The sequence below is a fragment of the Pinus tabuliformis genome, chromosome 1_1, assembly GCF_031772625.1.
Source record: "Pinus tabuliformis cultivar Carrire ecotype Pingquan chromosome 1_1, CPIR1, whole genome shotgun sequence".
Taxonomy (NCBI): Eukaryota; Viridiplantae; Streptophyta; class Pinopsida; order Pinales; family Pinaceae; genus Pinus; species Pinus tabuliformis.
The window spans coordinates 579,996,311-580,013,457 of record NC_142297.1 but is presented as its reverse complement, the minus strand read 5'-3'; the positions used below and the strand labels follow the sequence as shown (position 1 = coordinate 580,013,457).

The window sequence follows — 17,147 nt, the reverse complement described above, 5'->3', positions numbered from 1 at the left end:
TTCATATATATATGATATTTGATCCCTTATAAATCTGAAACTTTGGTCTGTAATGCTTTGATATGTCTTCTATGCAATTCCATATTTTTGACACGAATTTTATGTGCCAAGTGAAAGCCATGTTAAATTTCCCAAAACTTTCTAATTTTTGGTCTCTTCCTACAGGTAAACTTATGTAAAATACCATGTGTCCAATGATTCACATATAATTTTAAAATTATTTCTTAAGATACTTCTATATGTAATATCCATGAAAATTCCATAGCCTAAAAATTCCTAGAAAAAAAGTTATAGAAAAAACATCAAGTTGACTCGTTTGAAATTGATTTCAGGATCCTTCACAAACCCTAATTTCCACAAAGTATATCTATGAAGTTATAGTGAAATAAACTCTGAAATTTGAATTAGATGCTCCCCAATATATTACTTAAATATGGTCCCAGTTTTACCATTCAACACATCACCAAAAAAAGTTATAGCGAAAATGTCAAAATAGCCTACTTGAAATTGATTGTAGGAGCATTTAGGAACCCTAAATTCCTTAGATAATATCTCCAAAATTATAGTAAAATAAGGTCTAAAATTTGAACCAGATGTTCCCTCAGATCTCTCCTCAACATTCTCCAAGTTTCACAGTTTGAAATATCACAAAAAAAGTTATTGTGAAATTGCCAAACTGACTTCTTTGAAATTGATTTCAAGAACATTTAGGAACCCTGACTTCCTTAGAGCATATCTATGAAATTATAGCAGACCAAGATCATAAATTTGAACCAAAATGTCCTTGATGTTTCTTCTCGAATCTCCAAATTTCACCATCTAAAACATCCCAAAATAATGTTATAGTGAAAATGCCAAGATGACCTATTTGAAGCAACGAAATCCTAGGATAATAAGCTCTGATAACAAATGTTATGAACTTTGCGTCTTAAAAATAATAAGAAACCAATAATTATAGGACTCTTCAAGGGGTAGACCTCATTTTACAATGAATACAAATACAAGACAAGATTTGATGATCGTAAGACTAGGTCTCCTTAATATATATAATATACAAATGGTACAATTATAATAAAATGGGACCATGAGAGGTTCTAACTTACATAACAATATAACAATAAAATTGTAATCATTCAATAAATAGAGCTTAATAAAGGGTTTTAGGGTTACATCAAGCTCATATAGGGCTTAACTTGATTCATTGATTTAAGTCTATTAGCTTTGGCTAGAATCCATTAAACCTACAAACAATTCCATTCTATTTGAACGGTTCCCCCACACCATATTCAGTAACTACTATGGTGGGGTAAGTGATTCAATGATCATATAAACTCTAGGTAGCTACAAATGTATCGCCTCTATATTTATAATGTGGACCACATCTTTCAAATAATGTCTAGAAAATACTATGAAAAGGGAAGAAAAACTAGGAGGAGTGGATACCAATGTTGAAGGGTGTGAAGAGTGGGATGGTGAAGATTTGGACAACTCTAATTGAGCCAAAGGTGAGCATAAGGCGCTCATGATAGGCCAATTCAAGGGATGAATTCCTTGAGTCATCACGACTGCAAGGGGAGCCAATTGTTCATATTTGTTAGTCAACTATGAGGAACGAAGCAAGGGTGAATAGGTGAATTTCATGGAAATGGAGTTAATATTGAGATCCTTCGCAAGGAAAGTTTCAAAAACTGAAAATAAGGAAAAGGGTAGACAAGCCTAGAGAGGAGGGCCAATTAGGGGCCTAAAGCCTAAATGGTATCAAAGATGACAAAAGGATGGTTTTGATCAATGATGAAGGAGTTATTGTGTAGTGGTGGTGTTATTATGGTTAAACCCTAATTCCCATGCTCAAAAGTCTAATTCCCTTCGTGGTTCATTCAGTTATGTACAACTAAGATAAATATTAATAATATGAAATAATTATTGTGACTTAATAAAAATTAAGTATCATTGAATTGTTGACAAACCTAAATACCAATAATATATCAATAATGTAAATATTGCACTGTTAGTAATAATTATATACTTTATATTATATATTATTTTGTATGGAATTGTGGTCTAGTAACACGTAATGAGGTGATTAGGCTTGTATTAAAACTGGAACTAGAGTTTAAATGCACACCTCACCTGTCCCCTAAGTCGATGCAAATGAGGCCTGATGCAAGCCCTTGCTAACTTTAACAACACAAATATATCCTCATAGCACATCAATATAGATGGTTTTTATTTATTTATTTTATTAAATAAGTTTTATTTCCCAAAAATAAAAACAATATTACATATCATTTAAATTTATTACATATATGTCATTAATTTTCATTTTTCTTTAAACACGCAAAAGAACATGTATGCATAGTCTCTTCAAATTTTGAAAACTTTAGACTATGGATTTTTAATCATGCATTCTTTGGAAAACCTAAAGTCGTTTCTTTAATAAAAGAGTCACAAATGATCAAATAATTTAGAAGTTACTCATGTCATGTATATAAATTTCTAAATTTTCTTATGAAAATCAAGTGAAGTAACATTTTCTATTCCAAAAATTAAACACGTTTTAAATTTTTCAATCGACGAATTGAAAATTGGAAACTAATATATTTCTGATTTGATTTGAAGGTAGGAAAGATGAGCTCCAAGACAAATTGAATGCTCATAATTTATATTTACAAGTTAAAGGAGAAGTGGAAGCAAAAATGGAATATCTATTACAAAAGAGAGAAAAAGATCCTTATAGACACTTCCTTCCAAGGTTTCTCTATGAGGCATCGTCGGGATTTACTCATCAGATGCCAACTTTTGATCCATGATTATCTTTGGCAACATTGTTCTTTTCAAGTACAATTACAATGATTTTTGCATTTTATTATTAAATGTAAACATGTGATTTCCAAAAAATTGATGATGATCCAAGCATATTTATAATAAACATTTAAGAAAGAGTAAATTGATCCATAGTTCTTTAATTTTGAATAATTTCCTTACCATGTTGTGGTATTCATTCTATTATTCTTTACTTTCATTTGTAAAACTTTAATACTTTGTATACGACATATATTTACTAAAATTAATGTGTGTGTTTTAAATGTTTTATACAAGAAATAACAAATTGTACTCTATTTTTCTTATAAAAATAAATGATAACAAGAATTATGAAAAAAAATAAACAAATAATGCACATTATTATGAGTCACTGACAAAAAGATCACTAATGAACTCAAGAAAACTACAACTTTTCACTATGGTACCCCATATGATAGTAATTGAGATAGATAATTTAAGTTAGAAATAATCATCCATAAGATATGTTGATGGGCCATGGAGTTGGCATGCCATTATTGTTACTTGCATGACCCACTTCCCATTACCCAAATGTTGATGCAGATTAGCCTTAGCTAAAATGTATTATGTCATTACTCTTGAATATTTGGAAATGGAGTTAATAAAATATAATAGATACAACATTTATACCTATATTCCCTTTGATTTTTCGACCTCTTGATGGACCTAATTTGACCCCTATTGCGTGAAGCTTTTGAGGTTGAACACCATCTCTAGTTTTAAGTCCTAATTTTTATTTTATATCAGTTTATTTTATAGAACATGAGATGGAATAAATACATGGTTTGCTAATTTCTTTGATGTTGTATGAATTTTCTATAGTCATATCAAGGATTGTGTCTTTCACCATCATGTGTCCAAAGATAAAAGGGAAATCTTTCTTGTTCTTTGGCTTTGAAGGGAAGAACGTAGATGGGTCGGAAAATTTTTGACATTTTCCACATGCCCCATTCCTCTTCCATTTTCCTTTGCAAGTCCACTTTTTCTATGACAAGGGATGGAAAACCTTGTAGGTTGTGTTGTGAGCTTAAATATAGTTTATAACCTAGTGTGATATTTTTCTTTCTTTCTTGTTGCTAGTGGTTGTCTTTATACAAGAATATAGTATTTCTCCTTTTTCAATCAAGCCTCATCTTTTAGGTTTTTTTCACTGCTTATTTGGTTTGTGGAGGGGCCTTATTTTTATGTTTACCCTATCTCACTTAATGTTTTCCATTTAAAATTTTGAGAAGAGTCCACTTCTGCTCCCTTGACTTGTTATCCAAATCCCAAATACCATGTTTCCTCCACAATTGGTGATGGACCATTTATAGAAAATAAAGTGTTATTTTATTTGACCTAGAAGAAATATGCCTTCAACTACATTATCTTCTCTGACTTAGAATCAATCTACCTCAAATTTCATTATCTTCTTCAACTTGGAATAATCTCCATCAAACTAAATTATCTTCTTATATTTGCATTATCTTATATTTTTGGACCAGATCTATAACAAGTGGTATCAGAGCTACAACAAGTGGTATCAGAGCGCATAGATCTGTTGTAGCTCTGATACCACTTGTTATAGATCTGATCCAAAAATATAAGATAATGCAAATATACCCAGAAACAATAAGAGAGAAATAGATAGAAATGATTCTTTATTGATATCAAAACCCTTAAGGTAGGGCAACACCATACATTCACTCCTTAAGGAAGGAGAACACTCCACAAGCCATATGCCTGTTTATACAATAATCCTTCATTATATCTCCATGTGGAGTCTCTAGCCTTTATATAGGCCTCATACATACAATACCATGGGTCATTACCATGGTTCCCTCATACCATCAACTAATACCATGGGCCCATTACATTATTATTAACTACTTGTGGTCCCTTACATGATATGGGTTAACCACCTTATTTATTACTATGGCCCATCCCATTATTACATTATTACCTTGGGTACCTCTCTTGGTACCCCATATTATCCCCCCTAGGTATATAACATTCCACCCCCCTAAGCATGTTTCGTCCCCGAAACATGGGAAGAACACAAATAATAAGATCTACTCAAAAGAGTAGTCCACTGGTACCATGCACGTGCATCTAGCCATCCAAGAGAAAGGTGAACCCTCGATCTCACTGGTGCCTTGCTCACTTGAGATGGAAGTTGACCATGGCAGCTCTTCTGTGTTGATGTGTAGTAGGTGGATCGTCGCTCCTCGCTATCCGTTATACGGGGTTTGTTGTCCTTATGACTAATTGGTTGTCATCTTGTTGGTTGTTTTCTTGCGGGGTGATGTGGGTGATGATATGTTGAAGTTTTAACCCACAGTGCCTTTTTCTTTAATTCACCCTGCTGTGGTGCTTGTTGTGGTGTCTTCGTTTCCAATATGACTTCAACCACTGAATCCTCATCAGATGTGTCAGCACCTGTTACCTTTTCAGCTTCAGCCTCTGTTTGTGTTTGATTGTCGACCATCATATGCTCATCATCTGATATGTCAGTCCCTGGAACATCTTCTGCGTCAACCTCCGTGGACTCTACCTGTTTATTGATGGAAATATCCTGTAATGTAATTTTCTTCTTTTTATACCAGAGCTTCAGGAATTTCTTTTGCACATTAATATTGACCGTACCCACAGATTCCATCCAAGGATATCCCAAAACAACATCCATGTTATCCATCTCTGAAGTATAAAAATCACCATGCAACACATACTTATCCATAGAAATCTTCAAATCCTTATACACTTGAACATCCTCATCATCCACCTGTGTGTTTTCAATGTGTTTTGCAGGAACTTGCAAGGTTTTTGCCAAATTAGCATTGATGAAATTATGCTTGCAACTAGGATTTATAGAAACAATGATCTTCTCTTTCTGAATCAATCCATGAACCTGCAATAAGGAAACATCAGTAGAAAATAACCCTTTAGGTTCCATGGTTTCCTTCTTTTCTGTAAAAATAAAATCTTTGCTAGGCAATGTGTCTGTCTGTGTGAGCTTATCAACAAGATTAGTTTTTCAGCCAAAGTGGTCCATAATAGTTTTTGTGAATATGTCCCAAGTCCAAAACCTTCTATTGGAACATTGATGCTCTTGCCACCATTGTCGTCTTTCATTGTCCAAGTACATGCTCCCCACCATAAGCTGAGTCTCATCATCTAAGATGCGATTCAGATTGAAATACTGCTCCATTTGTGCTAGCCATCTAGCTGGATGAGAGCCATCAAATTTATACAAGTCCCTCAAATTCCGATTTGGGCCTACCATCACAAAAAAATTGGCGAAAATTTGAAATGGTCACAAGTTCGTCAATATTGCTCAGAATCCCTATTATAACATGTTTTTGGAAATGGAACAACTATTCTGCATCTGCCCATGTGATAGAAATCTTGATTCAGACACTAGAATTTTAGATCTGCACTACTACTCTCCCGCCGTCACCCAAAATTTCTGAAAAAAGAGTCGATTTTAAATCAGCGATATCTCCCTCATCCGGACTCCGATTCGACTGATTGTTTTTTTAAAATTGGGTATTTTTTCACAAATAATCCAGATCTACAATTATATTTTTCAGATCGTGCACCAGGACGTCCAGATCTGCGCCGCAAACTCGCTGCCTTGAAAAATGTCTGCAACCCCACTGATTTTTAGATCAGCGATATCTCCTTCATCCGGACTCCGATTCAACTGATTTTTTTTTAATTCGACTATTTTTGCACAAAGAATACAGATCTGTAATTAGATTTTACAGATCTTGCACCAAAATGTACAGATCTGATCTGCAAACTCGCCGCCCCCGAAATCCTGCAAAAATAAAATAAAATAAAATCTCAATTTTTTTGCCCAAGAAAGTGCTTTGATACCACTCGTTGTAGCTCTGATACCACTTGTTATAGATATGATCCAAAAATATAAGATAATGCAAATATATCCAGAAAAAATAAGAGAGAAATAGATAGAAATGATTCTTTATTGATATCAAAACCCTTAAGGTAGGACAACACCATACATTCACTCCTTAAATGGAGAACACTCCACAAGCCATATGCCTGTTCATACAATAATCCTTCACTATATCTCCATGTGGAGTCTCTAGCCTCTATATAGGCCTCATACATACAATACCATGGGTCATTACTATGGTTCCCTCATACCATCAACTAATACCATGGGCCCATTACATTATTATTAACTACTTGTGGTCCCTTACATGATATGGGTTAACCACCTTATTTATTACTATGGCCCATCCCATTATTACATTATTACCTTGGGTACCTCCCTTGGTACCCCATATTATCCCCCTAGGTATATAACAACCATTTATTGACTTAGGGGGTCCTGACCCAGGTTTAGAGTTAGTTGCGCCAACCAACAAATCCCTATAATACTGGCCCTTTCAAAAACAACTTGCGTAGCACAGGCTGCAGTCTCAACCGAAGCAATATGGGGAGATACAAGTACCAAGGTTTTGTATCCAGAGATTAGTGTGATGTCTTCCAATGCCTCAGATCTACCTTTGCGCAGATCGATACACTCTTAGGGCCATTGCTGCAACTTCGTTAAAACAACCTTCAGGCCTTCATGAAGGTTGACGATCCGTCCTTGCGGACCTTTAATAGTCAATTTATCTACTTACGAGCTTCAGAAAGCAGTCTTAAATTAGGGTTCGTGCAGATTTACTTAATTTATTAGTAAACATCAGAGAAATCATCAGAGTCTTCACGAAATTACTTAAACATGCATTGCATACATCATTAACACTTATTCAAGAGAATCGCGCATCATTCAATAAATATTTCATAAAACACATCATTCATTGAAAACATATAGCATTAACAAAAATAACAGAAATACACAAGAATTCTTCGGTAACTGTCTTTATTGATCTTCAATTCGGGATTACAGACTCAAAACTACCCTGCGCACTCAGTTGCAGGAGTCCATGCATTCAGTTGCAGAGCCTTTCTTCTCCTATCTGACCCACTTATTCTCACTATCACTGCTTATCCATCATCAAAAAACATGCCTTAGACTCTCTAAGACACACCTATTTATAGCCTTTTTCATACAATGCCATGGTCTTCGTACCATGGGTGGATCTCAAAACCGACTCAAACTTTACATAAAACAAGGGGTTAAACCCCTTTGACTCATACTCGTATACATGCTCTGTCTCCACAAATCGCGGAGAATTTACATTAATTACAAGACTGTATCAAAACTTGGGTTATTTTAACCCCAAAAATGACCCACAAGACCCCATCCCAACAAACATATGGACAAAAGAGCCATATGGAGAAGTCCAAAAGTCACATAGAATTCCAAATGTCATATTAAAAGTATAAGAGTCATAGGGATATGAAAGGTCATTCCTCTTATTATAAAAGAAGCATAATTACTCAAAGAGGGGACTTTGAACATTGGCTTCTCCAACCAAGCATTAGATAGGAAGACAGTTTGTTTGGAGAGTGAGTAGTGGCTTAACGCTCCACTATTGGAGCTAGTGGTGTTCATTGTATCAATGTATCTTGGAACTCTCACTTAATATTTTAAGCTCATTGAGCCAACAAATTTTCATGTGTATATCGTGAATGTTTTAAGACTATTCTTTGGATGTTTTTGGTATATGTTGGCATTCATTTGTACTAATGAAATTGAATTATGTTGGTGGCTTTGGTGCTTATATTATTAAATATGTGTTGTACTTGTTTTAATGATTGTTGCATCTATGTGAACTAATTCACTTGATGACTAATGATTATTTCATACTTATGTGCATGTGTATTTATTATATTACTACTAATACTTTTCTTCTAAAGGCTCACTTTCGTTTCTCTTCCAGTGAAAGAACCTTGACACATATTACAATTGGACATTTCACAAGGCATACTTACTTTCTCATTCAAACGTACACGTGCATTTCTCTTGTATGCTAACTACTGTAACTAAAGAAAACATTTAAGTATATGGTTGTTGGGCCACATTTCTAGATAGTGCTCCTATACCAAACAGTGTGAGGTCTAATTGGGAATTCACATCGGGGAGACCCTCTGTATGTTGATGGGATCCAGGATTGTCAAAATTTTGGTGCTAGAAGGACGGTCACCTTTATATGGCAATAGTTCACCTCATCCAAATAAAACAATATTCCCTGCAAGGTAGTAATTCTCTAAGTTCTACTCCAACTCACACTCTTGAGAGAGGAGAGTCTTCTCATCTTCATTTGGAAAAAGATTTTGAAGTCACTTATGGTCAACTCTGAACAATATTACCCATTACTCGTCAATTTTCAAGAGCTCTTGGCTTACTTCCTGGTGCCACTATTCTTCCTCATAAGCGAACAAAGAAAGAGATAACCCCCAGTGGTGTATTGATTTCTTTGATGAAATATTTGGTTATTGCAACCCTTGAAGAGTTAGTTGATTTTGCGAAAAGAAAAAATCATGTTGGAAATAATACTGAGAGGGGGGGTGAATCAGTATTATCAGATTAATCAAACTTTTCAAATGCCCAAAAACATATACGCTACTTCAGTTAAGTGAACCAGCGTGTACACGCTACTGTGACGAAGTAAAACAGCGTATAAGCAGAAAACTCACAATTTAGTTAGCTTATTCTTCAATTAAGTGCATCAGGACATTATTCATCATATTAACAGTAAACATGTGCAGTATAACAGAACAGATAAAAAGCCACACACATGAACACCAAGATATAAGGTGGAAACCCAATGTGGGTGAAAACCACCTGCTGCAAGTTGTCTCTATCTTTCTTAATATGAAACTTCAGTTTACAATCTTTTGTACTGGTGCAGCCTTATACCAGTACGCAGGCTACAACCTGCAGAAGGCTTCAACCTTCTCTCGTTCTCCAAACTTCCTTGGAAGGGAGCTCCAACCCCCTTTGCTCTTGTACTAGCCAAGATACTAGTACATAGGTGCTGACCTACAATCTTCCTTCTTCCAGGTATCACTTTTCATACATTTTCATACTTGGATATTCCTGAAGCACAACATTACAATCTGAAGACCACAATTCATTCAATTTCCACAACAGATCATTGAAGCATAAAACAACCAAACTTTGAATCACTGAACCACTGAACCCTGTCAATCACCAGTTACCAGAACACAGAGCAGACTACAGAACTCTGCAATAACAGTCAGACCCCACTGTAAACCCAAATCAAGCTTCAAAAGATATACGCTACTTTAATGAGCAGAACCCGCGTAAACACGCTCTTTTACCGAAGCCAACCTGCGTACAGATCTAAAAATAAACTTTCTCAATTTGCAGCTGTACCAGACATTAGTTAGACTCAGAACGTAACATTGCGACAATATGCAGATCTAGAAATACGCATAATCAACCATATCATGATAGTGCATTTCAAACCATTAGATCCCGATCTATCCTTAGATCTAGTCTTCCATTAACCGATGTGATCTCTCCTTGGCTTAGATCATGCAACTCAGAACCTGCATATCAGATCTCTTTCTCTCTTAGATATTCATGCCTTGTCAAAAGATGATTTTGCCTAATGATCTTCTTCTCCTTATATAGCCTTAGGCCTTTCTCAATACCAAGAGCCAAAACCATAGTAACACAATACCATCAACTTTAAAACTAGGGATCGACACGCCCGTCGAGACATAATGGTCCGAAATCATAGGCACAACTTCCAAGGACTAACCACCATGAACCAAAGGAACCTTTCCACATACACGCGCTTTTTCTGAATCGAACTAGCGTGTACACGCGACTTGGGCTTAACGAAACAGCGTGTAGGAGCTTCCTTGGCATGCTGTACTGAGATCTGTCTTCTGATTAAGTTGCCATCACCTATACTAACCTCTGAGCACCTGTACCATCCACTGAGTGAGTTGCCATCAAGGACAACACTTGAATCATAATGCCAACAATCTCCCCCTTTGAACTTGATGGCAACCACCACACCACACCAAGTTACTCTCCCCCTTTGACATCAAGGGCAAAGGGCTATGCTCCCCCTGAGGACATGCTGATACTTCTGCTTGGCTGTGCTGACTCGTGCTCCCCCTGACAGTAGGCCAGATCTGCAAAAGATGTTCTTCAACAAGAACCAAGACTTATACACCATATGGGACCTTTCTATCACCAAAGGACTCAATACATACAACCATAACATATCAGAAACAACCAATTATATTACAGCATTCATCCCAGGCATAGTGGGGAAACCAACAACGGCCGTTACATGACCTTGACACCATAAAAGAGACAAGAGAGATACATGACATAGAGACAACAGATCTAGACCAAGACTTAGGAAAGACATCAGCAGCATCTGATAAACATCTTGTTAGATCAGCAACTAGAATTTCTTTCTGAGCTCCTTCTCCTGAAACCAACAACCAAAACATCTGAATGCCAACAATGCTTTATGAGACTTTTGAGCTGCTCCCCCTGAACCTGTGCCTGTTGCACTCCCTGAAACTGTGCCTGAATAATTCTGACATTCCTATTGCTGTTCAGAACTTCAGAGTTTTCCCTTGCTGTTCAGAACTTCATATACGCGTTTTATCCTGTATAAAACAGCGTATGTACGCGGATATTCTTTCTGCAACAAGCGTCCAGCATACACGCGACTTACCCACCATGAATCCGCGTGTATACGCTCATATTCCTTCCGTAACCTGCGTATACCAACTTTTCTGTAGAACAAACAAATTTCAACAACAGGATGAAGCATTAACTACTCCCAGCTTTTGTCTGAGATATTCAAAAGTTTCCCTGGGCAGTGGTTTTGTGAGAATATCAGCAACTTGCTCCTTAGAAGGAACATACTCCAACTTGACCTTCTGCTCAAGCACTTGTTCCCGAAGAAAATGGTACTTGATTGGTATGTGCTTGGTCTTTGAGTGCATGACTGGATTCTTTGAAATGCTGATTGCACTTGTATTATCACATAAGATAGAGACAGGTGGAGTGCAAGTGATTTGAAAGTCCTGCAAGGTCTGCATCATCCAAAGAAGTTGTGTGCAACAAGATGCTGCAGCCACATATTCTGCTTCAGCTGTAGATAAGGCAATCGAACTTTGTTTCTTGCTGAACCAAGATACTAATCTGGAACCCATGAAGAAAGCACCTCCACTTGTGCTTTTCCTATCATCCACACTTCCAGCCCAATCTGCATCTGTGTAAGCATGAAGAGTGAGATCTGTATTTCTAGGATACCATAAGCCATAGTTTTGGGTCCCTTGAAGATATTTGAAGATTCTTTTGACTGCCTGAAGATGAGTTTCCTTTGGGTTGGCTTGAAATCTTCCAACCATTCCTACTGCATGTGTAATATCTGGTCGAGTACCTGTCAAATAAAGCAAACTCCCAATCATGGATCTATAAGTGGGTTGGTGGACTGCTGCTGATTCATCATTTGCACTGAGGCTGCATCCTGTAACCATGGGTGTACATACTGGTTTTGACTCTTCCATGCCATACTTCTTCAAGATCTGCTTGAGGTATTTGGTTTGAGACAAGAAGATACCTCCTTCATTTTGTTGGATTTGCAATCCAAGAAAATATGTCAATTCTCCAAGAAGTGACATTTCGAATTCTTTCTGCATAACCAAGGCAAAGTTTTGACTCATAGTCTCTTCATTGCTGCCAAAAATAATATCATCTACATAAACAACAAGAATTAGCAATTTGTTATTTTCAACTTTTATATAGAGATTGCTATCTGCTGATCCTTTTGAAAAGCCTTGTTGGTGAAGATATTTGTCCAACCGATAGTACCAAGCCCTTGGAGCTTGTTTGAGCCCATAGAGAGCCTTTTTCAATCTGCATACAAGGTTTGGATCATTCCCAAGAATGAACCCATCTGGCTGCTCAATATATACTTCTTCTTCTAAGTCTCCATTCAGGAAGGCTGATTTCACGTCCATTTGAAATACCTTGAAGTTTTGAAAGCTTGAGAGAGCAAGGAACATTCGGATGGCCTCTAGTCTTGCCACAGGAGCAAAGGTCTCTTCAAAATCTATTCCTTCTTGCTGTGCATACCCTTTACAAACAAGTCTGGCCTTGTTTCTAATTACTTCTCCATTTTCATTTAACTTATTCTTGAAGACCCATTTTGTTCCTATTACATTCTTATCTTTTGGTCTAGGAACTAATTCCCAAGTGTTGTTCCTTTCGATTTGCTCAAGTTCTTCATCCATTGCTTTGACCCAACATTCATCTTTGCATGCTTCTTTCACATTTTGTGGTTCAATGGAGGAGAGTAGAGCCAAGTAGCTTGAAGCTTCTGCAAGTGTCCTTCTTGTTTGTACTCCTGCTTCTTTCTGCCCCACAATCTGAGTTTCTGGATGATTCTTTTGGACATATCTGGATGGAGTCTTCTCTTCTATTCTTGTCTGCTCCTCTGGTTCTTCTTGAGATTCTTCTTCTTCTTGAGGTTCTTCTTCTTCATCATTTCGCCTTTGAGAGTAACCTTCATCTTCTTCAATGTCTTCATGATGAACTTGCCTAGGAATATATCCCTTCTCATCAACCACTATATCAATACTGTCAACAATTCTGCCAAGTCTTTTATTGTAGCACTTGTATGCTTTGCTATGTGGAGAATAACCAAGAAGAATGCCCTCATCTGCTCTAGGTTCAAGTTTGCCAAGTTGCTCATCAGTGTTCTTAATATAACATTTGCTCCCAAAGATTTTGAAATGCTTCACGGAAGGAGTTTTACCACTCCAAAGCTCATGAGGTGTTTGAGTGCTGTTTACTCGGACATTTGTTTTGTTAAGAATGATAACAGCAGCATGTGCAGCTTCACCCCAGAAGGTTGCAGGAGTACCTGATTCATCGAGCATAGCACGAGCCATTTGTTGGATAGTTCTGTTCATTCTTTCCACAACCCCATTTTGCTGAGGAGTTCTAGCTGTAGAGAATTCTCTTCTTATCCCATGTTCATCGCAGAAATCGAAAAATTCATTTGATGTGAACTCCCCACCTCTGTCAGATCTGAGGCACTTAATTTTGTGTCCTGATTCATTTTCAGCCAATGCTTTGAAGGATTTGAATTTTTCGAATGCTTCATCTTTGTGCTTCATAAGCCCTAACCAAACAAACCTTGAGAAATCATCAATGAATAATATCAGATATTCTTCTCCTCGAGGTGTCCTTTTCCTAAATGGACCACATACATCTGTATGGACTAGCTCAAGAGGCAAGCTAGCTGATCCTTCCTTCTCTGGAAAGTTAGTTCTGGTTTGCTTTCCAAACTGACAAGATTTGCATATGGTGTTGTCTGGAATTTTGATATCTGGAAGATCGCGAACTGCCTGATATTTGCATGCTTTCCTTATTTGTGAGAAGCTTAGATGTCCCAACCTTCGATGCCATAACCAGTGCTCTTCATCCTTGCTAAGATAGCATTGTTGTTGTCCTTCTTCAAATATGTACAGATTATTTGGAGTTCTTTTGCCTTTGAGAACTGTTTTACCTGTATCAAGATCACGAACAAGACATCCATTCGATCTGAAAATAACCTCGGTTTTTTGATCACACATCTGGCTGACACTTAGAAGATTATGCTTCAATCCATCAACATACAAAACATTTCCAGCCTTGACCTTTTCTTTCAAAGGAGCAATACCTTTTCCTTTTATAGTTGCAGGAGTATCATTTCCAAAAGAAACTTTCTTTCCCTTTTCTAAAGTAGAATAAGATTCAAGTTTTTCTTTATCACCTGTCATATGTTTCGAACATCCACTGTCAATGTACCATAGATTTTCCTGTCCTTCTGCATAAAACGCTATCCCACATCTTTCTGTCTGAGGTTCTTTTATTCTCCATTTTTTGGTGCTCGTGGCTTGTTCCTTTTTCTCCTGAAACCTGCTCCTGCATTCAGACTCTTTATGACCAAAATTATTGCAAATAGAACATTCAACTTCATTTTCAAGAACCGAAAAGTTGTTATAGGTCCTCTTTGTAATCCCTGTCATACTTCTTTGTTTTTGAGCTTCCCTAGTCATGATTGTTTTATATGCAACACATTGAGCTGCTTTGTGACCAAAGTTATGGCAAGAAAAGCATTGTCCATTGAAGAAGCTTCTGCGGTTATTGAATCTACCAGCCAACTGATTGTAATTTCTATTTTCATCTATTCTTGTGCCAAACTGAGAAGATTTTACCTGTGGTTGGTTGTAGCTTTTGTTCACCCTTAAGAAGGATTGTCCCTGATAGTTTCTGTTTGTAATTCGTCCCTGCTTTACCTGATTATCTTCATTGTTCTTCTGCTCATTTCTTCTTGCTGCATCAAGATAACTTTTTGAGGTGGATGCTTGAGAGGTTTCTCCATTATAGCCCAAACCTGTCTTGTTTAGAGGAGACCGCTGCACATTGATAATCTCATCCAAAGTTTCAGATCCTTTGACAAACTTAAGATTAATAGTTTTTGTTTTCTCAATTTCTTTTCTGAGACCAACAATTTCACCTTCTAGTTTTTCAAGATGTTTTTCCTTTTCATCAATTTGAAATTGCAAAGTATCAATGATCACACTCTTTTCTTCTATGCATCTCTTGAGTCTAGTAATTTCATTATAGAGATTATCCACATCTACAGCATCCTCATAATCATCATCTTCAAATGCCATTAATAGCTTATATTTATTACCTTGTTCATCTTCATCACTGTTTGATAAGCCATCACTATCTTCATGGGTGTAGTAGCTTTTCTTATTTGCACTTTGTTTCTTATTCCATCTAGCAGGTTCTTTTCCTTTATCCTTATTAGGACATTTTGCAGCATAATGACCTACTCTTCCACAAGCAAAGCATTTGAAAGGTAGCTTACCTCTGAACCTTCCAGCACCCCTTTGAAGATTTCTGACAAAATTTGATTCTTCTTCCTCTTCTTCTGGAACATGGCTTGCTTCATAGTAATCTTCTTTTCTTGATGCCTTAAAAGCAGCTTCCCTTCTGTCTGATGGACCTCCCTTTCTCATTTCATAAGCAGTTAGAATTCCATGTAGCTGAGACATAGTGAGAACTTTGAGATTTTCCTTTTCTTCTATTGCAGATACTTTAGATTCAAACTTGGGGGATAATGATCTTAGAATCTTTTGAACTACTATAGTCTCTTTTATTTCTTCACCCAAATTTTTCATACAATTAACAATCTCATCTACCCGAAGAAAATAATTAGCCACACTTTCATCATTATACATCTTGAGGGTCTCATATTGAATCCTGAGAGTTTGAAGTTTAGCTTGCTTTACCTGTTCATCTCCTTCATAGCTAGTGATCATTTTGTCCCATATCTCTTTTGCTGATTTGAAGTGCATGACCTTCATGAATTCTGTTTGAGATATACTTCCTAATAGAGTACTGACTGCTTTTGCATTTGTTTCATATGCCTTTTTCTCAGCTGGATCTGTAGGAGTAGCTGAAGGAAAAGCATAGCCTGTTTCTACAATGTCCCAAACTTCTGTACCAAGAGATTGAAGATATGCAGTAACTCTTACCTTCCAATAATTGAAATTTGTTCCATCAAAAACCGGTGGCCTGATTGATGCTTCTTTCTCGTAGTTGCTCATGATGAATGATCTTCCTTCAAGCGATCAAGCTTCTCTGAAGGACCTGCTCTGATACCAATTGTTGGAAATAATACTGAGAGGGGGGGTGAATCAGTATTATCAGATTAATCAAACTTTTCAAATGCCCAGAAACATATACGCTACTTCAGTTAAGTGAACCAGCGTGTACACGCTACTGTGACGAAGTAAAACAGCGTATAAGCAGAAAACTCACAATTTAGTTAGCTTATTCTTCAATTAAGTGCATCAGGACATTATTCATCATATTAACAGTAAACATGTGCAGTATAACAGAACAGATAAAAAGCCACACACATGAACACCAAGATATAAGGTGGAAACCCAATGTGGGTGAAAACCACCTGCTGCAAGTTGTCTCTATCTTTCTTAATATGAAACTTCAGTTTACAATCTTTTGTACTGGTGCAGCCTTATACCAGTACGCAGGCTACAACCTGCAGAAGGCTTCAACCTTCTCTCGTTCTCCAAACTTCCTTGGAAGGGAGCTCCAACCCCCTTTGCTCTTGTACTAGCCAAGATACTAGTACATAGGTGCTGACCTACAATCTTCCTTCTTCCAGGTATCACTTTTCATACATTTTCATACTTGGATATTCCTGAAGCACAACATTACAATCTGAAGACCACAATTCATTCAATTTCCACAACAGATCATTGAAGCATAAAACAACCAAACTTTGAATCACTGAACCACTGAACCCTGTCAATCACCA

General features: G+C 36.8%; 1 protein-coding gene across 3 annotated transcripts in view; it reads left to right on the top strand.

The window, feature by feature from the left end:
• LOC149214577 (phytyl ester synthase 1, chloroplastic-like) overlaps positions 1-2,966 on the top strand; it is a 415,714-nt gene extending 412,748 nt beyond the window's left edge. For 2 of the 3 annotated variants that reach the window (XM_089392332.1, XM_089392331.1), the window contains exon 13: positions 2,620-2,965. In XM_089392332.1, coding sequence (XP_089248458.1) covers positions 2,620-2,810 — 191 coding nt within the window. In that variant the 3' untranslated portion in view covers positions 2,811-2,965. Of the gene's footprint in view, positions 1-2,619 lie in introns of all 3 variants that reach the window. The other variant, XM_089392330.1, reaches the window with a different exon arrangement.
• The last annotated feature ends 14,181 nt before the right edge of the window (positions 2,967-17,147 follow it).